The 25781-nt window shown below is 41.8% G+C and overlaps 1 protein-coding gene across 1 annotated transcript; it reads right to left on the minus strand.

Annotated features, from left to right (window-relative positions):
* Nucleotides 1-1415: 1415 nt before the first annotated feature.
* Nucleotides 1416-11393, minus strand: LOC101730218 (kyphoscoliosis peptidase). Its single transcript, XM_004917837.3, has 10 exons — nt 10961-11393; nt 10003-10068; nt 8155-8226; nt 7900-7971; nt 7123-7205; nt 5773-5881; nt 5098-5215; nt 4490-4678; nt 4210-4400; nt 1416-3868 (listed from the first exon to the last, which is right to left on the minus strand). The coding sequence occupies exons 1-10, from the start codon at nt 11073-11075 to the stop codon at nt 1482-1484; spliced, it is 3402 nt and encodes a 1133-aa protein (XP_004917894.1). The 5' UTR covers nt 11076-11393; the 3' UTR covers nt 1416-1481.
* Between the last annotated feature and the right edge of the window lie 14388 nt (nt 11394-25781).

Raw genomic sequence — 25781 nt, forward strand, 5'->3', positions numbered from 1 at the left:
TAAACTTGATCCTTTCAGTATTAGGGTGATGACACACTTAGGGGCACATTTACTATGGGTCGAATCCGAGTCCGAATGGAAAAAATTTGGATTGGAAACGAACGTTTTGCGACTTTTTCGTATTTTTTGCGATTTTTTTCGGCGCCTTTACGACTTTTCGGAAATTATCGCGACTTTTTCGTTACCAATACGATTTGCGCGAAAAAACACGAGTTTTTCGTAGCCATTCCGAAAGTTGCGATTTTTTCGTAGCGTTAAAACTTGCGCGAAAAGTTTCGATTTTTTCGTAGCGTTAAAACTTGCGCAAAACGTCGCGCCTTTTTGCGCAAGTTTTAACACTACGAAAAAATCGAAACTTTTTGCGCAAGTTTTAACGCTACGAAAAAATCGCAACTTTCGGAATGGCTACAAAAAACTCGCAAAATACCGATCATTACGAAAAAAACGCAATCGGACGCATTCGGCCCGTTCGTGAGTAAGTAAATGGGCCCCTTAGTAGCAGCTACTTGTCACGCTACAGGTATTAGACCCCTTATCCGGAAACCCATTATCCAAAAAGTTCCGAATTACGGAAAGGCCATCTCCCATAGACTCCATTTAAATCAAATAATTCACATTTTTAAAAATGGTTTCCTTTTTCTCTGTAACAATAAAACAGTACCTTGTACTTGATCCCAAATAAGATAGAATTAATCCTTATTGGAGCCAAAACCCTCCCTTCGGGTTTAATTACTGTTTAAATATTTTTTTTTAGTAGACGTATGGTAGGAGATCCAAGTTATGGAAAGACCCCTTATCTGGAAAACCCCAGGTCCTGAGCATTCTGGATAATGGGTCCCATACCTGTACTAAACGCCAGAAAATATCCCTGCTATAGACAATACTGAGAATTGCTGAAACACGTAGAGACAATTATCAGTAAATGATCAGCATTGTCTATTTTAATAGCCGTGACAAGTAGCTGCTACTAGTAGCTCTGTGTGTCTTCACCCTTATATTGGAAGTAAGCTGGCTCTTCAATACACAACTGGCATCAGATCAGACTTGTTCAGGGACTTGGTTGAGCACCACTTAATTATTTGAGCCCCCCGTTATTATTTTAAAGGAGATTTGTGTCCGTGTACAATATTACGGCTTTAAGGCATGTCTGTTCTTTGAGGAGGGCCGGCTGTCATGCTTGTGTTCAGACTTGGGTTGTCTAATTGTTTATTTCAGGGCTACGAAACAGAGAACCTCAATATGGTATTGAATTCTAATTCCCAGCATGCCTCTGGGGTGTTTGTGGAATACTGGGATCTGTAGGTCAATGGGATCTGGAGGGCCACAGTTTACTCATGCCTGGTACATTTTAGTACTCTCTTAAAAGAGAGAATTACAATGTCAGGAATATATAAAACTATATATACAACGTGGCAGTGAAAGAGCTCTCAATTAGTATTTCTAGCATGAGAGAGCCTATATAGAGAGTTTGAGCAACAGTTCTAACTTCCCTGAGAATCTGTATTATTCACCTGGTAACTAAGTACCAATGCACAGTTCTTGTTCAAATTATTAGTTAACATGACATGAATGTCCTGGCTTCCCTGTGTATTGCAAGTCCCCTCCCAGAATCCATCTGAATTTAGAGTCAGCGGACAGATGTTTAAAGCTTTGACCAGCACAGCTGCTAGACCTCTGGCCTTGATTTTGAATCGCACAGGGCTGTTGGCCGGAAGGATTCCATTTAGTGGCTCTATCAGTTCATAAGTAGAATCCCAAGCGTTGTATCTCATTGGGAAGAACGGCCACCTGACACTGGGATTGGAGCAGCACAAGAGATAATTGCAGGCGTAATCGTACATGTTGCCCGGGTCTGACTTTTTCTTGGTGCAAATTTTAAGCACATAGGTACCAGCTTTTGGCAGACGGATGAGGAATTCCACATGGCCATCTTTTATTACTTGGAAAACATGCCTTCTTCTAACTTCCTCTGATGTGATGTCATTGGCATGGAGTGTGGCCACCACATCAATACTGTCATTCAGGCCAAAACTAACACAACTGCATCCATCATCAGTGTAAATTACTGGCTCAAGATAGGAAGGACGAATGAGGCCTTTCTTCTCAGACAGGCCACTAGGTCCAACGGGATTATTAAGTTCCGCCGGGAGCAGAGGCCAAGTTACTTTAGTGCTAGCACAGTTTATCAGATAATTACATGCAAATTTGTAGCTGCCCTGCTCTGACTCTGTGTAAATCTTCAGAACATATGTGCCACATTGTGGCAGCTGCACTTGAAACTCTACTTTGTTCTGTCTCTGAACTTGCAGCACATGTCTTCTCTCTGCCTCCTCTGTTAAATTCACATCGTCTGACTGAAGTCTCGCAAAAATGCCCATTTCTTTTTTAAGTGTGAAGCTGAAGGAACAGCATCCATCAGTAGAATCGATGATGGGCTCAGTATGTGAAGGCTGTAGTAGACCTTTTTTCTCAGAGACAGCAGTTGGGCCAACTGGGCTCTGAAGGTTGTTTGGAAAAGGTGGCCAAGCGACATCTGGGTTACTACAAGTGATAAGGTATCTGCTCACAAACTCATAGCTTCCAGGCTGGGACCTGCTGTCAACATAAATTCTAAGCTCATAAGATCCAGATTTAGGGAGCTGTATGTAAAACTCAACGTGGCGGTGTTTTTGAGTGTACATTATGTACCTTCTCTCCATTTGCTTATTCCATTTGCTATCATCACAGTGTAATGTCGCCAGACAGCTCTCTTCTCTGTCAAGAGAGAAACTTAAGGAACAACGCCCATCTAGACTTTCAATTAGCTGACCTTGCTGTGAGGGTTTCAGGTAGCCATTCCTGTCCACAGGGTTTGCCGAGTTCAGTGTGCTTTGTGCTAGAACAAGGCCCTCTGAACTTCCAGCTTCTGTACTTGAGCAACAAATCAGGTAATTGGACACATACTCAAAACTAGTTGGAGATATCTTACTGTTAGCAAAAATCTGTAGAATGTAAGGGCCGGCATGAGGCAGATATATCTGAATCTCAACATGATTGCCTTTTTGAGTTTGCATTACCAACCTCTTCCCTCCATGATCAGTCAGGGGAGTTTCATCAAAGAGCAGTGATGTTAGAATCTTGATACCTTCCTTTAATGTGAAGGACAGAGAGCAGTGGGAACCTGAGGTATAAATAATTGGATCCCTCTGTGAAGGCTGGAGAAGGCCTTTCTTCTCCATTAATGCAGTTGGGCCTACAGGGTTCTGCAGCTGTCTAGGAAAGGGTGACCAAGCCACCTCTGCATTTGTACAAACAACAAGATAATTGCAGAAACATTCAAATGTCACAGGGCCACTAGAGCTGTGTATTTTTAAAGCATAGTAGCCTTGCTGTGGGAGGTGGATTTTGAATTCAACTCTGTTTCCACGTAAGGTCTGCAGCACGTACCTGTTTTCATATCCAGGTTTAATATTATCAGAATGTAATGTTGCTAAGACTATGGCTTTCTTTGCTAATGTGAATCCAACACTGCAGCATCCATCTTGGGTGTAGATTATAGGGTCAGAACAAAGGTGCTGGAGAAACCCTTTCATCTCTGTTAGCCAGCTTGGGCCAACTATAGGATCTAGCTCTTTGGGAATCCTGAACCCAGTGTCCACCGATCCACAGTGGAGGATGTACTCAACGACTTTGTCATAACTTTCCTTCACAGTGTTGAAAGGCTTTGTGTACAACTCAAGCTTGTGTCGACCAGTGACTGTAGGATATACATCGAGCTGCATCCCATTCTTTGTTAGAGTCATGATGCCAGGCTTCTCTGTTTTATTGAGGGTGAAGGAAAACAAGGCTGGAGAATGACCTTCAATAGAAAAGGTGGCCTTCCCGTTTACTGTAAGAGAATAGTACAAAGCTGAATTGTTGTACTTTATTCAACAATAGGGCTTTAGAAACATTGGGGGCCTATAAGATTTATTTTCAAATATTTTTTTACTTAACCTGAAAAAGATTACTAAGTTCCCTTAAGGACCTGTACTGTAGAGCTCCCCCTAAATATTAAGACCCCATACAAAAACTGTTAAGAGCCATCAAAAGGCAAAATTGAATAGACTATCACTGATCTATAATGTGTCCAGCAGGCAATTCCCTTAAAGCTGTTAAATGTTCGAGCACTGCTGTAGTGCAGCTCAGCTGTTGGACTGAAGAATTTATCATCCTGGATCTGTACCATACCTGTTTCAACCTGAAGTGTCTCTGGATAGGAGGCGGTCAGCCCTGCATTATAAAAGCTACTGTTACGACACAAGTTCCCTTCAAATTGTTTCATTGACAGGGGCACTTGCAGGAGCTGCCAGTTCTGGTTGTCCGGGAAGTGCTCTTCTATGAACAGAGCTGGGTGTGTTAGGAAATAGAATTCATTGTACCTACAGAGACAAAATAAAAAAAGCAGGGTCAGCTGTATGTTCTGGAGGGTTATATGTGCATGAAAGGGGGAATATTCGTTTCTGCTTACCGAAATTTAAAGGAGTTAGTGCTGCTGTTGGCAAATCCAGCTCCCCACGTGGTATCCAGTAGGTGCCACCTCTTGTTGAGAAAAACGGCATTCCAGGCATGGTTTGTCTCTCCAGAGAATGTCTGCCCAGTTGTATAACAGAAGCCTTTAGAGAAGCCTCCAATCTTCAGACACTGGATACCGGCATGACTGGAGGACAGAAGTGAAGGTATTAGACATGTAAAGTATTCCTAAAATGATCACCAAAGGTCTAAACTGCACTGCATTTCCACTGCAACAAAATGCTGTAGAATCCGGCATGCACCATATCTCTGAACAGACTGCATGTAGTAAACTAGGAGCGGTATCGGAATAATAATAAAGGGTTCCCTTCCCAGTATATAAGACAGAAGACTAAATGACTAATTTGTGTAAACAAATCAGATGCAGCAGCTTTGCTTCATCACGTAAGCCATTGCAACAAAGCCATTTGCTTCTATTATTCTAACTGCAATAGACCATAGGTTACTATGATTTACTACACCCAGGCAAGCCTTGTTCCTGTTGTTCAAGGAATTTTTATAATCATAATAATATATATGGATAAACAGCACCTTGTGTTCCCATACCTGCACATGTTCTCAAACAAACCAGCATATCCTTCACAGGCTCCCTTTCCGGAGAGCAGTGTTTGATTAGGATCACCGGATCTCTTGGACTTGTCTTCCATCCCATCTAAATCGTATTCTAAAAATAATGAAAAAGGTTGGTAGTTTTTCCTTGCGCAGTACTGAGGCACAAAATCACTAGGGAGCCAATAGCAGACACATTCATAGAGCAGTCATCATGGGTTCCTTGACTATACCTCCTGCCTACCTCTATCAAGTCCATATTAAACATCACTGCCATAAGGGAGTGATACATCGACTGCAGTGTTCTGTTGTGGACTATATGGATTTGGCAGTGCTACTCATTATGGACTGAGATATTATAATAAGGAATGCCCTGGGCACACAGCTGTCTCTTTTTGACTATGCATTTAAGGGAAAACATGTAAAACACAAATTCTGATTTTAAGCAGGGTCTGTTCCTAAAATCTGAAGTATACCCCAAACACTACCATACAACACCTTGCAGTTTGTTGTTGTTGTGGTAGATACGCAACCATGTCTCCTGTCCAGAAGATGGCTGTGGTTTGTTTACCTTTCTCATGCAATCTGATCTATATTTTCCATGCATGTGGTGACAAAGTCTTGTGTTTGTCTTCTGAATTGTGGAATGTGCTCTTCAAATAGGCTCCTCACCTATGTGGTGACAGATCCATGTCCAGATTGCCCGGACCTTCTCCAAGTCTGTGCGTGCCATCCTTATCAACGAGCTTACCAGCTGTCCCACTGTACTCGCTTTCCCCACCTGCAACCGTGGAGACATTGCCATAAGCACAGTCCCACTGACTATCATCATCATTATCATCATCATCATCATCATAATAATGTTTGGTTAAAGCCAGTAAAATATTTGTTGGGTTGGAAGGCTTTGTAGGGGGTTCTGTGCTCCTGGATTTCAGTAGCTGCTGCCACTTTCTAATGGAACGTTCTGCCCTTTTTCTGAAATATACCATGGCTCTTTTATTCTAGGCTGGGTGTCTCAAAACATTGTATTCCTTCTAATTCAAATCTTTTCTATGGAGATGATGTAAACAGTCATGTTTGCTAACTGCTGTAATACATTTTATTTAAAGAAGTTGAGTGAGGCCTGGGTGTTGGCCTGGATATTCACCATGAGTGGCTAAACAAAAGCTAAGAACTGTGGGAACTGATAAAAAGAGACTTGGAGACCTAACTGTAGGGAAGTGTTAAATTGGGCACCCTCGTAAGAACCAGTTTAAGAAGAGAAAAGTGAAATTAAAGGAAAACTAAACCCTAAAAATGTCATATTTTATACTGTACTAATTGCACCAGTCTAAAGTTCCAGCAATTCAATAGCAGCAATCATCTAGTAATTCAAATTGTTCCCCATCTTGAAAAGTATCTGCACTGCTGAGAAGCTAAGCTAAAGGGTTGTTGCAAATTATCATGCAGAAAATGAGGTTTGTGTCATAGAAGCTGATGCTACAGGGCTGATTATTACATTATGGTACTAATTGCACTGGTTCCTGAGCTGACGTTCTAATAAACAGAATTATTTACTGGTCAGTCTCGTATTGTGACATTTCTATTCTATATATACAGTATATTGTGACATTTCTATTCTATATATACAGTATATTGTGACATTTCTATTCTATATATACAGTATATAGTGAGTGGGCCCCTAAGCTCAGGTAACTGACAGCAGCACAGAGCATGGGCAGGGAATCAGCAGAAGATGGGGGGCTACTGAGGCATCTTTGGGGGCACAGATCTTCCCTGCTAAAGGGCTGTATACAAAAGCCCCAAACATAATGTGCAGTATTTCTGCCTACTTCTTTAGTTAGGCTTAGATCTACTTTTAGGGGCTCCCTAAACATTTTAGACACCTGTGGTTTTGTGTATCATTTTGTGTCTGTTTGTGTTTGTGAGGTGTGCCCCTCTATGTTGTGGTTTTGCAAAAATGATGCATTAAGGGGTTGGTAAATCAAATTAGAGGTTGCTGGATTCACAAGAGGGATTTACCTTTGCAGAATAGGCATCCAGTTTCTCAAAATTCTTCAGATTCATTGGTAGTGATTTTAAGTTTGATTTATCCCAGGGGTAGGCTAATGGGCAAAAAACAAACAAAACAAATAAGCAATATTTCCTATATATATATATATATTGAAGAGATAGAAGCCGCTCACACAGGTCTTATGTAGATAAAGAAGATTTTTTTTGCCAATAGTGACTGTTGGCAATAAAAATCACATCTACATAAGACCTGCATGAGTGGCTTCTATCTCTTCAGTATCCATTATCCCTTTGAAGACTACACCCAGGCATACCAATATCTTTTTATACGAGAGTGCCGGCGGTTTCTACATCTATTTGCTCTATATATATATATATATATATATATATATATATATATATATGTTGTACATATATGTGTGTGTTGTACAGTATACACATACACACTTATGTATATATGCTAGTGTGCTACTTCTCTAATTACCTATACTAACCAATCAACATGTAGCATTTACTGGTTACCTGTTTAAAAGCAAACATCTTATTGGTTGTTATGGATTACTGCCCCTTTTATTACATATGGGGGTTAATGTTAGTGTGCTGGCGGTATCCTTATTTGAGAAGTTTTAAAAACAAATGTTGAATATTCTGTCAGAATGCGGTGCATGATAAGCCCTTTGGACGTATGCCATAACTTCTGGCATTTATTCTCCCCCTATATAGCACTGTGTCAAAGAAGAAATCATTTCAAAGCGATGCATGATGAGGTACTGAAAAGCCCCTTACCATAAAAATCTTTAGCGCTGGGTTGTGGAGTTGGATCCCAACTGTTTCCATTGTTAGGAAGAACCGGAGTACCTACAACATACATAGCCCTTTATTGCTAGTCAATCACATATCTCAATGGCATGGAAAATATGTCCTGTCCCTGCAGTCATGGGATTAATGTGTCACAATTATAACTGATCAGCACCTAAGGGAAATTATAAAAAATACTTAGAAATAACAATCCTTCCAACAACAAAAAAAACAAATTCTTACCTGTGGCAGTTGGTCTGTTTAAGACCTGAGGCTTGCTGGTTTTTGGGCGAATTTCGACCCGTACGTGGCTCTCTAATGCAAAATGGGAAACAGTATAAGGGTTTATAGCTTATCTACTGAGATTTGTTCTACATTATTACTACAAGACCCCTTGTCTCAGTACCAGTTTCTGGACACCCAGGGGCCCCATTTACTACTCCTAAATCTGGCAGAATATTGTCCAAAGCCTTGATTCTACTGTATTAGCCAGTTTTGCCCACTTTTTTCCACTTTATTTCCCTCTCCCTTCCGACCTGGGTGTGATGGGAGGTGGAAGCAGAAAATGTGGCGTTTTAAGTACCTGATCAGTTAGTACAAAAGTAGAAGCCTTTAGAGTTATAGAAGAGTAACTATTATTGGGCAGCTCTAACTTTGTGGCACATTATGTCCCCCTTTACATGGGGTAAAGCTTGGCCATACATGTACCAATAAAATCATACGTAACTTGATTTTCGATCCTTGTATGGTGACCAGGCGTTTCTGACCAATGTCTTTGTACCATGGATATCAATCAGTTTGTTCATCAAACAGGTTTGAAAATGTCATCTGCTGATGCCCCATGTTTCCCGATGAAGCACCAAATGGCACAAAGTATGTTAGGAGGGAGAAGCTTAAGGATTATGGGCAACAATGATAACCCTGAATAGCTTCACTTCATTTTAACTAATTTACACATAATTTGTATTTGTTAAATAGCTGCAAACCTAACTGGTTTGTAGTCCAATAAAAATCTCAAAGTTTCCTTATAAAACCCTATACAGGGTGTATTGAAGATAGAAGGGACATTTCTTGGAAAGCTGGCAGCCCTACTGCAGTTTTGGGTCCCATGCAGCAGTAGCACAAGATTTTCTGTAAGTAATTCTGTTATTCCCCAGTCCCCACAAGATGGCAGTGTGCTCACTATGATTTGGAAAATTTAGTGAACTATACACTTTTATATACTATACTATATATGTGGTGATCTTTGGGTTTTTGGAAAACTCACGCAAACATGGTCTAATTCCCAGAATCAAGTACTACTATGTATTCTTGCTTTATCTGCCCAGATATCCTCCCACCCCTTTTCTACACACACGTGAATACATTGTGTATTTCTGGCACAACACATTGAGTTAAAAATTGTGGGACATCCCTGACCTCATACTAAGGTAAGTTTGGGGCAGAGCCCTAATCAGGGGGGTGACCAGGCCCAGACTGGCAATCTGTGGATCTGCCAAATGCCAGAGGGGCTGCTGTAAGATGCCATAGACAGTCACTATTTATTGGGCTGGTGGGGGCTGTTTTGGCCTCTGTGTACTTGGAACGCCGGGGCCTATTTTCAATCCCAGTCCAGGCCTGGGGGTAACCACATAAGTGCCGGGGGAAACAAATACAGAGCCTGCTGGAGGTTGTTAAGACTGAAGGGGCCTAAAAGGATTTTATAGACATATTATTGAGAGCCAGGTCACAGGTAAAACTACTGGGGGTACAACTAAACCTGGACCCCCAATGGGGCCTGCCAGGAATATCATGGCTCAAAGTAAACCTCATTTTAGGTAAGGTATGGAGGGACCCGGTGCACATTTTGAAACTTTGACCTTGGGGCTATGTTATATTAGTGAGCTTTGGCACAGTACCTGCAGGTTATTCCTGGTGTAGTGCATGGGGGACTCCACAGGAGCATTTTTTTGTTGTTAATGCAGTTCAAGACATTTTATGAAGGTGCGTGGAACTGCCATCGAGATTTCATTTCATTTGGGCAATAAAATAGCTATACACCCCAATTTAAGTATTTTTGAATTGCACATGAGCAAAATGGCCACACTTTACCTTGACTCTCATAGCTGCTAATAATCTGTCCGCTTGCATGTGGCTTCTTCGGAGCGGCTTTCACTGCTGGGGAGAGAGTGTGCAACAGAGTGCATTGAGGGGAAGATCATGTATCTCACACATTGTATGAACAGAAAGGGCTTTATACATACACACAAACACACACGTGCAGTAGTTTTGTAAGTGTACAAATTATCTGTTTGCAAAACCATAGCTACCCAGTGAAAGCTAACTGCATTGCACTCTACTTGCACTATATTGTTATTCACATGCTTTAGCCAAGTGCTTTTATCAACCCATCACTTCAAAGCTGACGGTGGTAGGGCAGAACAAGTATTTGCCCCCTGCTGTTGGGGAGTAGCACAAACAAGAAAAAGGTTCCTGGGGTGCCAATAAGAGGTATAATTGGCTATATAATAGCCCCTATGTGGACTGGCAACCCACAGAAGGCTTTTTTTGGCATTATACTTGGTTTTTATGCAACCAAAACTTGCCCAAAAGCCAAGAATTCAAAAATAATCACCTGCTTTGATCCAAGGGGTTGGTTAAGAACATGTTGCTCACGAGCCACTGGTTGGGGATCACTGCCCTTAGGTAACATGCTAATGCCAGGATGGATGGAAGAGTTGCTTTGACATCTGCCTATTGCAGGCTCAGCATTATTTATTTATTTATTTCCTATTTTTTTTAAATAGCGCCAGCACATTTGTCATTATTTACATCAGTCCGTGCACCAGAGGTGCTTACACTCTAAGGACCCTATCACGTTCACAAACACTTTGGTAATTTTAGTCAGATGCCAATTAACCTGCTTGTATGTTTTTGGAGCCTGGCAGTCACCATGTTGCCTGTGCATCTGGTTAAATGGGCACAAATCTGCCATTCACCCTTTCCTAGGCACTCAGCATCATGAACCACAATGAGTGCAGGAATCACCCTCCATATGCCTTGACTGTACCTTGTCTTAGTGGCACTGGGTCCTCACTCTTGTCCCCTCCATTCTGCTTGTCCTGTGAATGGACAATAAGGAGCAGGTCAATACGTAAGGAGCTGCAGTCCTGCCTGATGTCCATAGCTGACAGTCAGTGCTCCCAGGATCAGATGAGCAGGGAGCTGCTGGGATAGTGTCAGACAAGCTCACTGCAGGATGACAAGCAACGCCAGCTTTTACTTCCCAATTCCCTCTCCCCTCCCCACAGAGCCAACACTAAGGAAATGCAGCTGCACTGTCCAGATTTCCATTAGCACCCAGCAGAAACGGGACCCAGAAAACCTGGTGCCGAATTACTCCGATAAGTGAGACCCCCTGCGGATGGGGTTTCCTCTCATTTTCCCTGGGACATGGTTTAGCTGCAGTTTGCACACCTGTCCAGCCTTGTGTGCCAGGAGGCTTTGGCTGGGTGAGCGGCTGTTGGAGCGAACCCTTGGGAGATGTGCCAGCCTGAAACCTTATTTCAACTTTCAGCGGAATTACTTCTGCTCTTCCCAGGGTGAGGGGCCCATGTATTATATGTCTAGAAATTGTGGCTGTGGGATCAGAGGGGCACAGACACCAGCTGGGATTTCCTAACAGACACTAAAGGCTATCTGGTCCATATGCTGATAGGGTTCATACTAAAGTCTAAATGTCAGTATGTGATGTACAGATGTTTGTGTGTAACAGGTGGGCATGGCTGAATATAGGGAAGGTCAGAAAGGGCACAATGCAGCATTGTCAACTCACACCCTTTACACTGGTTGCATATGAAATCCACATGCTGAATGGCTATTAAGCTGTATGTATGTATGTATATTTTTATTTATAAAGCGCTACTTATGTACGCAGCACTGTACAGTAGAGTACATTAATACAAACAGGGGGTTAATAAGATAATAGATAAATACAAAGTATAACAATAAATACAAATAAATATAAGATACAGTAACAGTTGCAATAAGTTAAGAGTCAAAGACACAAGAGGATGGAGGTCCCTGCCCCGTAGAGCTTACAATCTATATGGGAGGGGTAACTTACAGACACAAATAGGCAAATAAAATTGCTGTAGGTCACAGTGGGTGACACTACAATATAAGTGCCAGTTCCCAGATCAGGTGCTGGGCGAGTCTAAAGTCTTTTAGTTTGGTTTTAAAAAGACTGGGGGAGGATTCTCTCCGGAGGAAATCAGGGAGGGCATTCCAGATGTAAGGGGCAGCAAGGCAGAAAGGTTTAAGGCGGGAAACAGCAGTTGTAGTGGGGGGCGCAACCAAGCGATTGCTCTGCGAGGAACGCCAGGGACGTACAGAGACACAAGGGAAGAGATATAGTGAGGAGCAGAGGAATAATAGGAAGCCACGATAAGGACTTTAGCAGGGGAGGGGCCTGAACTCTCCTGGATGAGAGGAGGAGAATTCTGGCAGCAGTATTTAATATAGACTGTAGGGGGGAAAGATGGGAATTAGGGAGGCCGGTTAATAGCAGGTTGCAGTAGTCCAGTTGGGATAGGATGAGGGCATGCATGAGCAGCCTAGCTGTTGCAGTAGAGAGAAAGGGACGGATTTTGGCAATATTGCATAAGAAAAAGTGACAGGTTTTGACAGTGGCGTTAATGTAGTCAGAAAAGGAGAGACTGGAGTCAAAGATCACCCCCAAACAGCGCGCCGAATCGACAGGGTTGATGAGGGTGCCATCAATAGAGATAGAAAAGAGGGGGCTAGGACCAGGCTTAGGCGGAAAGATCATTAGTTCAGTTTTTGTTAGGTTTTTTTGAGATGGCGTTGGTTCATCCAATTAGAGATAGCCAGGAGGCAGTTAGAGATTTGAGTCTCAGTGTTAGTGCAGATGCACACTATGTGGCTACATTGGAATTAGTGGTCTGCAGTAAACATTGGAATAAACTGATTATACGAAGGGTTTGTTTACCTCTAAATTAACCTTTAGCATAAAAGAGACAGTGATCATCTAAGAGAATTTGCAATTGTTTTAAAGTTTTTATTTTTTGTCTTTTGTTGAGCGGCTCCCCACTTTGGAATTTCAGCAGCTATCTGGTTGCTAGGCTTAATTCACCCAAACAACTAGATAGACTGGACAATGAACAGGAAAGGGGCTGAAAAGAAGGATAATAATTAAAGTAACAATGACATTTTAGTCTCTAGTAATGTAACAATTATTGCACAGGCTCTGGTGCAGTTTATACACCCCCCCCCCACACCCATTCAGAAGTGCATTTTCATATCGGACAAGGACTGAATGGCAAGCTCCACCAGGACAGGTACTGGTATAATGAAGCCAGGCATTATAATGGCTCTATCTGGAACATACAGGTTTCACTTACATCCCTATTTCACACTGGGTGATTGTTAGCATTTTGATACCCCACCCTTTTCTCACTTTGTGGGAGGGGGACACACTGCTAGAAATCACCCTGTTCAGGGTGAAAGGGAATCACTACTATGGGGTCTGGTGCTGTCAAGTGTCAGTCATGTAAATCTCAAAAGTGTATGAGCAATATGTGCCTTTGGTACCCATGCTCACTTGCCCTTTTGGTCCTTTAAATGGATGCAAACAGGTCAGCCAGATGCGTTGTTACCTGAACTTATCCAGTGTATAGCCGGCTCTGTTCTTTTCTAAAGGCTTTTGATCGTGACCTATTCTGCCTCTTGACTCTGTCCTGCCTGCCCCGACCTCTGCCTGCCTGCTGCCTGCCCTGACCCAAATGTATTTGACTTTGCTTCTGCTTGTCCATGTGGTACTACAAAGACTCACTAGCCTCTCTGCATTGCTCTGTCTGACTATCATACTCTTGGGCTAGATTTGAACCAATATAAACCACTGATGGACTGTAGAAAAAAAAATAGATCAGTATTTGTGCAAGAAAAAAACTTAGAGGCAATGTCACCAGGCGACACGAGGCACAAGTTTTGGGTGAGCAGGTCATTGGAAACATTTGTCAGATTAAATCAATAATGAAGATATATCTACTGGAGATTGAAGGGAGTGAAGCAAGGAACTGAAGGATTTGAAATGAGCTCGGCTATGGTATCCCAGCCATTTTAGGAGTTTAAAATTAGAGGCCAGGCCAAGAGATTATCAAAAGAAAATATGTGACAAGGGAATGTCTGATGATGGATTCTTTACTCTAAACAAGAGCACAGCTATGGGCCCTGCGAGTTATTAAATGAGATGATATAAAAGCATGCACTGGAGCAAAGCATGGTGTAAAGTTGTACAAATACATCTGGTGTTGGGGGAAATATTGCTGGGAACGGTGGATACAGTATTGATGCAACAAGACATTTTGGGGGTCCCGCATCTCTATATGGTCCAACATGAATATGAGTATGTCCCTATATGTCAATACAGCAGCCATGCGTTTATTACCAATGCTTATAATATAGGGCAGGCCTAATTCTTTGCTTGAAGCGATACTGTTAGCCCATAATTACCGTTTCCCAATCTAATTTAACTCTACATACAATCATACGTTTTTATGTCAGCAAAAGAGACTTCAGATACCTATACACACACACATATATGTATATACTTAACTTGGAAATTTTCATTCCAGGACCAGCACTCGGTTTTATATTAATAACACTTTTATGATGAGGACCGAAATGTTGGACTTTTGTATAATGTGAATAAAAGTTTTTTTAACATAAAAGGAGTACTGCTCCTGGAATGAAAATTCCGAGTTAAGTAGCTGTTGAGTTTGACCGTGCACCCAGTTATTACATTATTGGAGTGCAGGCATTTAAGGACTGTGTTATATACTTGTATATACTGTATATATATATAAGAAAGAGTCAGCACTCTGACTTATTTAATCCCCTGGGTGCACAGTTAACTAGTTTGTAAACAATCAAAAGAAGAACCAGCACCCCAGTCCTGTGCTCCACTGTGCTTTAAACTTTATTTTACTTTGTGCTGCACACACACATGTATATATAAATATATGTGCAACCCTTTATTGCCACACTCCTGTAGAACAGCATCACACTTCCTTGCAATAGCTGTTACCTGTAGCAATCCAGCAGCCCTGACCCTCTTCTATAAAAGATCCTGGGAACTGTGAAGTAAAGGGCAGTGCTTCCACCTAGTGGGCACTAAGGATTGCGCCTCAGGGGAATTGTACCAGAAAAATAAACACATAGGGGCCGATTCACTAAAGGTCGATAAAGCTTATCGCATGCTTTTTTGCGTTAAAAATCACGCGATCATTAAGTCCTGATTCATCAAAGTCATTTTGCATGCACAAAAAAACGCACTATTGCAATGCGTTATTTACCTCGCATTTTGTTAATTAGAGAATAGAAATAATACGCATAATTCACAAACACATACGAAGCGTTAAACGCGCTAAATATCGCATTAGTCTGTGCGAATATTAACACCCTACTTGGGGCAGGCGGTACTTAAAGAAAATTGTGGTTTGTGAGCTTTTGGCAACACAATATGGACTTTGCAGTGGGATTTATTCAAGTCTGTGTTGGCCCTAGAGTGATGCAGCCGCCAGTTTGCAGGGAAATGGGCATTTTCAGTACAGTAATTTTCCAAAAGTAATGGTTACGTGCGTAATATCGTGCGCTAATATAGCACACAGCGAAATATATCGCACGCAGCGTGAAATAATGCGCACGGTGGGAAATAACGCAAGAAAATCGCTCATCGCGAGTTAAATAACATGAAGAATATTGCGTCTTAATTATGACGCCTGTCCTTTTAGTGAATCAAGCATTAAGTCGCAAAAAATAAAATAAAATTTTTAACGCATTCTATAAATAGCGCTCGTTTTATCGACTTTTAGTGAATCGGCCCCATAGTAGCAGCAAACAAATTAACTTTATATAAAAGTAAAGAAGCAGGTACACAAAAGACACTTGTCCTCACACAGGGACCCCATACTTGTATCCTTGCCAATATCCTCCCTTTGGGGGCTCACACACTGGAAGGGTCTCAGACACACTGGAGTTCCCAGGCAGCTCTGCAGCACAGACACTCTCCAGAGTGGCACCTCTCATCCACTGGATCTCTAGCAGCTTGGCAGGGAACAGGAGGGGCTCTCCCTGTACAGTTGGAGCTCTAGGCCTCACCTCCTGGCCGAGCTTAACACCTGCTGAAGAGGAATCCTGTCTGATCTTTCGGACAGTCTCTTTTACACTGGTTCTGGCTGGATGAGCAGCAGGGATTCCTTTATATGTTGAAGACAAATTCCCCTTAAATCAGTAAGTAGCATTGTGCCCACGGTTGTGGCCCAAAGATTGCTGAGCTTTCCACCAAATTTACTCCCACTTTATTCATATTTTTATAAATGGGTGTATTGCCCATGGCTTCTTACCCTGAAAGGCCCAACTACACTTAGAGGAGAAGGAAAGGTAAAAACTAAGTAAGCTTTATCAGAAAGGTCTATGTAAACACAGTCATAAGCACTCACAGAAATGCTGCACTCTATCAAAAGAATCACAGGATTTCTTGTCTCCTTTTGTGTAAACATGTTCTTCGGTATTGGACTTCCTCTCTCAGAAAAATCATTCACGGCACGGGCACGAGCCTGCTCAGTTTGCTCCTCTCTCCTCCCTCTCGCTAAAATGGCAGCCACTATCTTAAACAAACAGAGGGAGCTTCTAGGGCTGGTTACTCAGGTATGGTAAAGCATTCTGCAGAATAAATATAGCATTCCAGGTTGCAGTAATGTGGCTAAAAATACCAAAATGTATTTCCCTCTCCTCAGGCCGGGCCTAGGGCGGCAGAAATTTAGGGGCAGCATGCTCAAATTCTCCCCATTGCCGTATACCGAGCAACGGGGAGAAGATGCGCGGGGGGGGGCTGCATGCATGCGTGGTCGAGGTGGGTGGGCGGCCAAAGGGGGTGGCAAAAGGGGCACCCCAATCAGAAATCCGGCCCTGCCTCTCCTTCATTAGAGAAGCATAGCTAACTTTAAAATATTGAAAACCAAAAAAATATATTTCTTAAGCCTGTAAGGAGGTGCACTATGTTTGCTCGGCTGCAAAAATGAGTGTATTTGTAAACATGAACAAAAAAGGAACAAAGGCACACTCCACTTCAGTGCTTCCTGCACAAAAACTTCACATCTTATATATATATATTCATATTAGTGAGATCCAGCAAATGTTTCTGGGACAAGCTCCTTCATTGAGAATACTGGATAAACGATTGCATTCTGGATAAAAGATCCCATTCTGGAAAAAAAACTCAATTCCTGTACTGAAATATAAAATATTATTACTACTGATGCATTAGACTGTGTTGGTATTACCCTCGGCCCCAAGCACTAGGAAATATTTCCTATTTGGTATTTCAAATTCCAGTGGCCACAGCTGAAAGCAGAGGGATATCATCTGGGAAGTGTTTGTGCTAGAGCTTCTGCAGGCACGTGTTAGTGGCAACTGAAGAGATATCAGTCCTAACAGTACAAGGTCCTTAAAGATATATTGTTTCCTGGCAGCTAATATGATGATAGCGGTGGATATCTGATTAAAGGAATCTGAACACATAGATAACCTTTATTATAGAAAGTATTTCACACTATTTGTGTCATTCATCTCATTTACACGTCTAGTGCAAATTCCTTATCCACCAGGCATCTTGCACGTACAATGTCTGCTTGTGCTAAAACCTTTGGGACAGGGCGGCCACCAAAAATGGGAGTAGTTGGCAATCCTGGTGTTAAAGGATTAAATACTGCTACCCTACTCCTGGATAAAAAGCAACATTTGCCCAGATGTTGGGGACTAATATGACACTTCTTAGGTCTTACCAGGAATGTATTTCCTCCAGGCTACACCAGTCTATACTATAACAGACAAAGAGCTTAGAAAGATCCATTTTTTATGTTTTTATGGAGCCTACAATAACTGAGCACTATTTTCACAATCTGTATCCTGAAGTACAACTAAAGGTGGCCCTTGGACTGATTCGGCAGCTTATCGGCCCGTGTAGGGGCAGCAATGACTGGCCTGCCCGACTGATATCAAGCCTGAAATCGTCCAGATATCGATTGGGCAGGTTAAAAAATTCAGTTGGATCGGGAACCGCATCGGCTCGTTGATGTGGTCCACAAATTGACTGTGCCCTTAACAGTTGTTATAATTTGATTGTTTGGCCCCAGGGCCAAACGACCGAATTAGCCTAAATTCCCCTGATATCGCTCACCCGTAGGCGGGGATATCGGGAGAAGGTCGGCTCACTTGGCAACCTCGCCAGGCGAGCGGATCGTTACGTTTATGGCCACCTTTATTCTTTGTGGGAGGAAGAGGAGGTTAGGATTTAATCCCTCTCTTACTAGAGCCCAGCCATGGGCTGGGTATGTAGAGAGTTGGGTGAAGGAGTCATCCATCAATTGTTAAGGAATGGGATGCAATTTGAGTTTCAGCTTCTTCTGCTCCATTTGCTGGAGATAGTTTTGAAGATCTTAAGGGCAGTGACACACAGAGAGATTAATCTCCACGCAACAAATCTTCGTCACCCAAAGTTTCCCCTCAGGGCAACATCAGCGGCTTCTGCAAATCGCGGCACCACGTTTGCCATCCCGCCGGCAATTTACTTTCTAGCCGGTGGGATGGCATTGCAGGGAGATTTGTCGCCCGCGCCAACGAAAATTTATCGCACAGCGACTAATCTCCCCATGTGTCACTGCCCTTAGGCAGGAGGCCTTGGTAGATAGGCCTAAGTTAATTGCACACAGGATAAGTTATTTAGTGAGCAGATACCTTGCTGTTGTCCAACATAGGAATATTATTATACAAATTTGGCTTGATAATATTATATATTATTCAATTGCAGGTGCTTGTCTCTAGAAAATATACATTTAATGCCTCCAGGGGCAATCTCATGTGCACGGAGCCAGCCCAGCTTGTTGTACACAGAAAAGGCACATTGGAGGATCCCTTTGTATAAAGTCCCTAATGCTGTTTGGCTCTAAAGTCTACTCTGAGCCTTCAGTGGTGGAAATACTACCCAACTTCATCTCCCAATAAAACAACCATGAATTTCAACTGCTTCAAGCATGCAACCTTGTCAAACAGTGCTCTCTGTAAATCTGTCAAATCTCCCAATATATATGGGCTGTCGGGCTCCTATCTCTACTGGTTAACCTTTTATGAAAGCAATAACTTTGGCCAGTTAAACACACTGCAGTAAATCAACCAATTAGGAGTGTTATAACTTTTGATCGCCAATCTCAGTTCAGTTCGGTTGTTATGCACTGTAGTTAGGGTTGCCACCTTCCGTGGATCTACCTAGTGGCAACCTTGACTACAGTATACAATCATGTCCCATGACCACAGAAAAATCCACTTGCATTTTGGAGGCAAAAAAAATATAAACTGAAGGAAAAAAAATGCAAATGTAACATACTTTTTTTTTTGTACTTGTCATTTTTTTGTATCTTATCATTACTTCCATAGACCGTCCTAGTGCAATATGACTCCTATAACTGGATTACCTAGAAAATGCAATTGTATAGAATATATACACTCACATATAAACTATATAAACTAATTCCTTTACTAACTAAACATAAATCTTAAAATCACAATAGCCTTGGATATGATCAGGGCTGTCTGGTGTGACCCTAGGCACAGGCCCCCGGGTGCCTTAATATAGATACAGCCCTGGATATTTTGCTTTTTTTAAGAAATCATCTAGGGCATTAATAGAATCTGCCATCACAACATCACCTGGCAGGGCATTTCCCAACCTCACTGCCCTCAGTGTGAAGAACCCCTAAACTGCGTCAACTAAAAGCTTCATTTCTCACATCTAAATGGATGGCCTCCTATGGGAAAAAAGATCTTCTGCTATCTGCCTATAATCCCCTCTAATGTACTTGTACAGAGTAATCATGTCCCCTCCCAAGCACCCTTTTTCCAGAGAAAACAACCCCAACCCTGACAAGGACCGGAGCCCAAACTGCACTGTATACTCAAGGTGAGGCCTTACCAGGGTTCTGTAAAGAGGCAAATTTCAAAAGTAATTATAGATACAGTACTGCTAATGTTAGCACACGTTTCTAAAATATAAAATCTCCTTAGCAGCATACTCACATAATGATATTCAATACAGCAATATCCAGTTTACATGTGGTGGGTAATAGCAGAATGTATGCAGAAGAAAGATAGTCCAGCCCCCCGTGCTATCCCTCAGGATATAAATCGCAAAGGTCCTGCCATATTTAACTTTGCCAATAGGCTAACCAAAACTCCACTTACAGCTTCACTTACCGTATATACTCGAGTATAAGCCGAGTTTTTCATCTCTAATAATGTGCTCAAAAAAGCACCCTCGGCTTATACTAGAGTATATACGGTAGTTATGTTCTCCCGGCCGTTTATTACTGCGGAGGAAGCAAAGCCCGGTGCTGGACGCATTGCATCGCATTACATGTTTACCGTATATACGCTCATTGCGCGCACCCCCCTGTGGACGACCTTACGTGTGGACGCGTCAGGCGCACGACATCATGTGCTGCGCGTAGCGGAGCAGCATCACTGAGGGCCACTTGTGCTCGTTGAGCTTGTTCTCGTTGCGCTCGTTCACGTTGCACACAGCCCGACCCCCCCTGAGACCTTACCTCCCGGGTTTAAATCTCACGCGCACTATTGCAATCGCACTGGATTGGCAGGAAGGCTGAATGTGCGGGCCATTACCGGGTAAAGGAGCCCCCTCTTTCAGTTTTCAAGTTTAATTGCAGTACTCTCATTACATAGGGACACTTCTGTGCAAATAAGTCATTTGGCAATCATAGGCTTCCCTGTACATGGGACAGACTCCCAAGAATGGACTTGCTCCCTTGTATCTGACCACAGAATGCAGAGCTGTGGTGTAAGGTTGGCAAGCCAAGACCATATCAGATTTGTGTATGCATGGTCTAATCACTAATTGGGTACCTTCTTCAGTTGCACAGGGATATAGATATAAATTATAAATATTTTAGACAATTAAATAAGCAGTAAACTCAAATGTCGATATTGCCATGTCTTGAATACCCCTGTGCATACAAGAACCTGTCATACCTGCTTCTCACCAAATGTAATGCTCTGGACTTGTCTCTAATACCTGTAGTTACAAAAGTAGAGTAATCGCTTTATCCCTCCTGTGTGCACAATGGTCACATATCATTTGCTTACATGCCTGTGTATAGCGCACAGTGACAGCGCCAAGACATCCTGTGTATAGGTCAAGATGAAGTCGCTGCAATAGTTGGGGAAATGGGAACAACTCTAGATATGATATGTAACGAAGGTGAAGTGGTTGCTTTCTTTCTAATCTGTCATCCTCTAGTCATGCAAAGCACACAGCAGGATGGCAAGTACTTGATAATTAGTATGGAAGCTTCCTTAGCCTTCCCAAACTTGCTTTTGTCTGCTGCTGAAACTTAGCAGTAGCGGCTGCATTTCCCAACCCTAGGCTTATACTCGAGGCAATAAGTTTTTCCAGTTTTCTTAGGTAAAATTAGGTACCTCGGCTTATATTCGGATCGGCTTATACTCGAGTATATACGGTACCTCTGTTGATTACCTTCCTAATTTACCTTCCCATACAGTACATTCTTCTATTACCAACACATGTAAACTGGATGTTAATCTATTCAATATCATTTTGTGACCTTGGAAATACTGTATTTATTTTTTGTCCTATATCTGTTTTTCTCTTCTTATTTTCTAGACATCTGCAATTTCATTTACACTGAACATATTGTGCAAGTTAGTTGGAAGTAAATCCTGGGGATGTTACTCTGAGTCTTCGGACTGATTTTCCCTATTGCGTGTCGTGTGGGTTAACATGAGCCTACTTGGGGAAATGCCCAGTGAAATGTTTGCCCTGAACTGACTGCTGGTAAATCTCAGGTAAGAACGCTGGTGGGAAGCCAGGCTGTATCAGGTTTCAGTTAAGTACATGCTTTTAATAAATCTTCATTTTGCAGATTTCCTTGTTTGTTCCGGGGCCATGTGTAAATTGAAGGGATGAACTATGTGGATGCAGACCGAGACCTTGCTCATTTACAAACACAGCATGAAGCTATGGTTTTATCTGAGGGCAAAGGGGGCATTTATCATGGAAAGAAGCTGTCCTTGGTAATATTGCACTTTCCCTATTACGTCATTGAGTAATTAAGTGACAGATATTTCAGTTGCTGGATTACAACAGTTGCAATTTCACAACAGTGAGTTGCACTTTGGCCAATCCCTTAATCAAACTCAAGTTGGCTTCCTCCTTCTAGCAATGCCCTTCTCTCTAACTATATTAGCAGTTACCCTGAGAAAAGCATTTTATTGTATCCGGTTGTATCCAGGTGATAGAGTGTAAGGAATATTAGTGCCTTGTTCCCTTCCTGCATAGAGGAATCTAGAATTGCTATGGGCACTCTTGGATGGATAGTTTGCTTTCTACAGGTTGGAAAAGAAAACAGTAGCTATAAAAGCTATTCTAAAATTATTCTACACATCCATTTAGCACAGGGATTTATCTGTGCAGTTGTTCTTGGCTATGAACTAGGGACAATGCTAACAACCTCAGCAAGGCACTGAGGTATCTGTGCTTCTGCTCCATTAAAATTTTGTTTGGTTAATTATTGTTATTATTATCTGTTATTTATATAGTGCAAAGATGATATATTATTCACATCCTTGGGGTCCTTGCCCCACTGGAGCTTACAGTCCAAGACCCCTATTACAGTCACACAGTAACTTCATTGCCCATAAGAATTCTCATACTCCTTGCTCTTTCTGCAGCATTTGAGCGTTGACCATTTCTCCTCCTAAATAATCTTTAAATGCTTAGTATAAGTGGTTATTCGTTATACTCAATTACTCCTACTTCTCCAAGTGTACACTACTATTTCTGACAGGTCCCCTATCTCTCTGTAAATGGCTGTTTGTCACCTGAAACTGAGTATGGGACTGAACTTCTTCTATGTTTCCACCTAAACCTGCTCCACTCTCTCCATTTAGCAATACTGTCAACAATTACTTCCAACCCAGGTGTCACTTTAGACCCATCCCTGACCTTCTAATCTCACTTTAGATCCCTGACCTGGTCATGCCCTTTCTTTCTTGGAATAGTATGTTCCTTCCTGTGCCCATCTACTGCCAAAACTCAGTCCCTTATCCTCTCCAGGATAAATTACTGCAAACTACAGTATTAATGACTTGTCTCCCAAATTCTCATCTTAAACCACTGCAATCTATCCTTAATGCTGCTGCTGGCATTCACTGACCTGTATCTAAACACCATCATCGCCATCATCACTCATCGAATGCTTGATTAATACATATGCTAATGCACATGCTTACTTGCCTTGGCTAAGCAATTAAAGATAGACCATAAGAGTACAGAGCTTATTAAGCCAGAAGGCGTACCCTCTCAATGGGCAGCAGAAGTGCTGAAAAAGGACACGAGTTGTTATGGAGCACCATTGGCTGATTAAGTGATTAGAGAAAAATGCTTTATACACAAGGACTTATTCTTATTGCATAAGAGTTGCCTTCAGATATTTTCATTTTTTATTATGTGTCATATTTTCCTGCTGATTAGAATGAAGATTGTAATATACTGAGCTGCGCTGCCTTTATGCCTGTTATGATATGCTTGTTCTTTTTAAAGATTCTTTTTTCCGGACACAGCAGTAACTAAGTAGGACTGTGATTTAATATTGCACAGGTGCACTTTTCCTACCATTACTGTCTATGCTATCAAATTCTACATGAGTTTCTGTCCAGCAACACCAACAAGCAGAAGGGACCTAAATATGCTGAATGTAAAGTCCTGTATTGTTTACTGGAGGAATGGCCTCCTAGAAAAAATAATTTATTATGACTGATATATGACAGTTTAAAAGTATTGAAACATTAAAAGGAACAAGTAAAGCAATTACAGAAGCAATTCCCTGTATGTAACAATAACATCATAGCTTGGCACGTAGGGAGCTTTGTCCACAGCAGTCAAAATTCTTTGTATCGCCTGAAATTGCTTCCCACTGAGAAACATGCAAATATTCTGCCTATGGTAGACACTGGTAATATCAGACAGCCACATATTTCCGTTTTACATGTTTTGCTTAGCTTTTCCCCGATAGAAAACACCATATGTTTTGCACTTTGTAGCTTAACCCAGCCGGTACGTATCCAACCCCTTCATATAAACCCCAAAGAATATATATATATATACATCCTTGATAAAGGTCCTAATGAGGACCGAAACGTTGGTTCTGAACAATGAGTCTTCAATAAAAAGATTTTTTTGAATTTTACGAGTGTGCCGGCCACAGATTATTTCATGTTATATACTCGAATTTTGGCTGTGCACCCCATAGAATACTAAAGCCTTGGAGTGCAGACACCATCAGGACTGATATATATATATATATATATATACACTCACAAGTATAAAATATATACAGGTAGGATCTATTATCTGGAATGCTTGGGACTGGTGTTTTCCAGATAAGGAATCTATCCCTTATTTGGATCACTTACGTCTGCTAAACATTAAATAGGCCCAACAGGATTGTTTTGCTACCAATATGCATTTATCCATCTTAGTTGCCATCAATTACAAAGTACTGCTGTATTATTACAGAGAAAAATTAGATCATTTTTAAAAAGAAGTATTTGCTCAAAATTGACTTTATGCAAGATGGCCTTCGTGTAATTCTGAACTCTCTGGATAATGGGTTTTCCAGATAAAAGAACCCATACCTATATTAAACTAACTGTAGATCTTAGGAACACAATAGTCTTGGATTTTATTCTCGTTCAATAAATCATCCAACCTTACTGCCTTTACCACCTACACTGCTTTAAAAGCTTAGTTCCTAAGTCCAAAGAAGTGGCCTCTGGTTCTTTGGACTTTGTGTGAAAAAGATCCCCTGCTATATATAATTTCCTCTAATGTACTTGTACAGAGTAATCATGTCCCCTCACAAGAACCTTTTCTCCAGAGAAAACAACCCCAACCTTGACTTGCAAAGCGGCAGCATCCTGCATGGAACTTATAGTTTTGCACAATTTAGTGTCATCAGCAAAAATAGAAACAGTACTGTCTATGCCCACCTCCAGGTCATTAATAAACAAGTTAAAAAGCAAAGTACCAAGGACTGACCCCTGCGGTACTCCACTAACCACACTGGTCCTATTAGAAAATCTTTCAGCCAGTTACAAATATTATCAAATGCTTTAGCAAAGTCCAAGTAAATTTATGCCCACTGCTATCCCAGCGTCGAGGTTCCTGCTTACGACTCCATAAAAGGAAATTAAATTTGTCTGGCAAGATCTATTACACATACAACAATGCTGGCACAAGCTCATAGTATTGTGATTAGCAAATTATCCTATCCCTTATTACCCCTTGCAAAGGCTTTCCTACCAGTGATCTCAAGGGCAGGGGAAGGGCAGGAGTTTAGGGGCAGATGGGCATTGGCTGGATGCCCCAAGCTTGTGCCTTATTCAGAGTGCAAGTCAGGAACACCGGTGAAAGGAGCAGAACACAACTCTGGAAAGACTAGGGAAAATGCTTTGGCATAGGGTTCTAAGGCCCGCAATTTTCAGCCTTCTACTTGCAGCTAGTCCTTCTTAAGTAAGGCTTTTATTGTTTTGATTTTTACTTTGTCAAATCCAAATGTATGTGTGACTCTTTCTAAAATGAGAGCAGGTCCTGCATGAACCAGACTCTTTCCATTACTGAGCCGCCAACACTTTGTACAGCAAGGTTCTCTGGTCACAGATAGCTTACATATTATTTCGGTGGAGAGCTGGCGTGTGTCCATTGGAGGTCTTAACAGATA

This window comes from Xenopus tropicalis, chromosome 5 (assembly GCF_000004195.4).
Source record: "Xenopus tropicalis strain Nigerian chromosome 5, UCB_Xtro_10.0, whole genome shotgun sequence".
NCBI lineage: Eukaryota > Metazoa > Chordata > Amphibia > Anura > Pipidae > Xenopus > Xenopus tropicalis.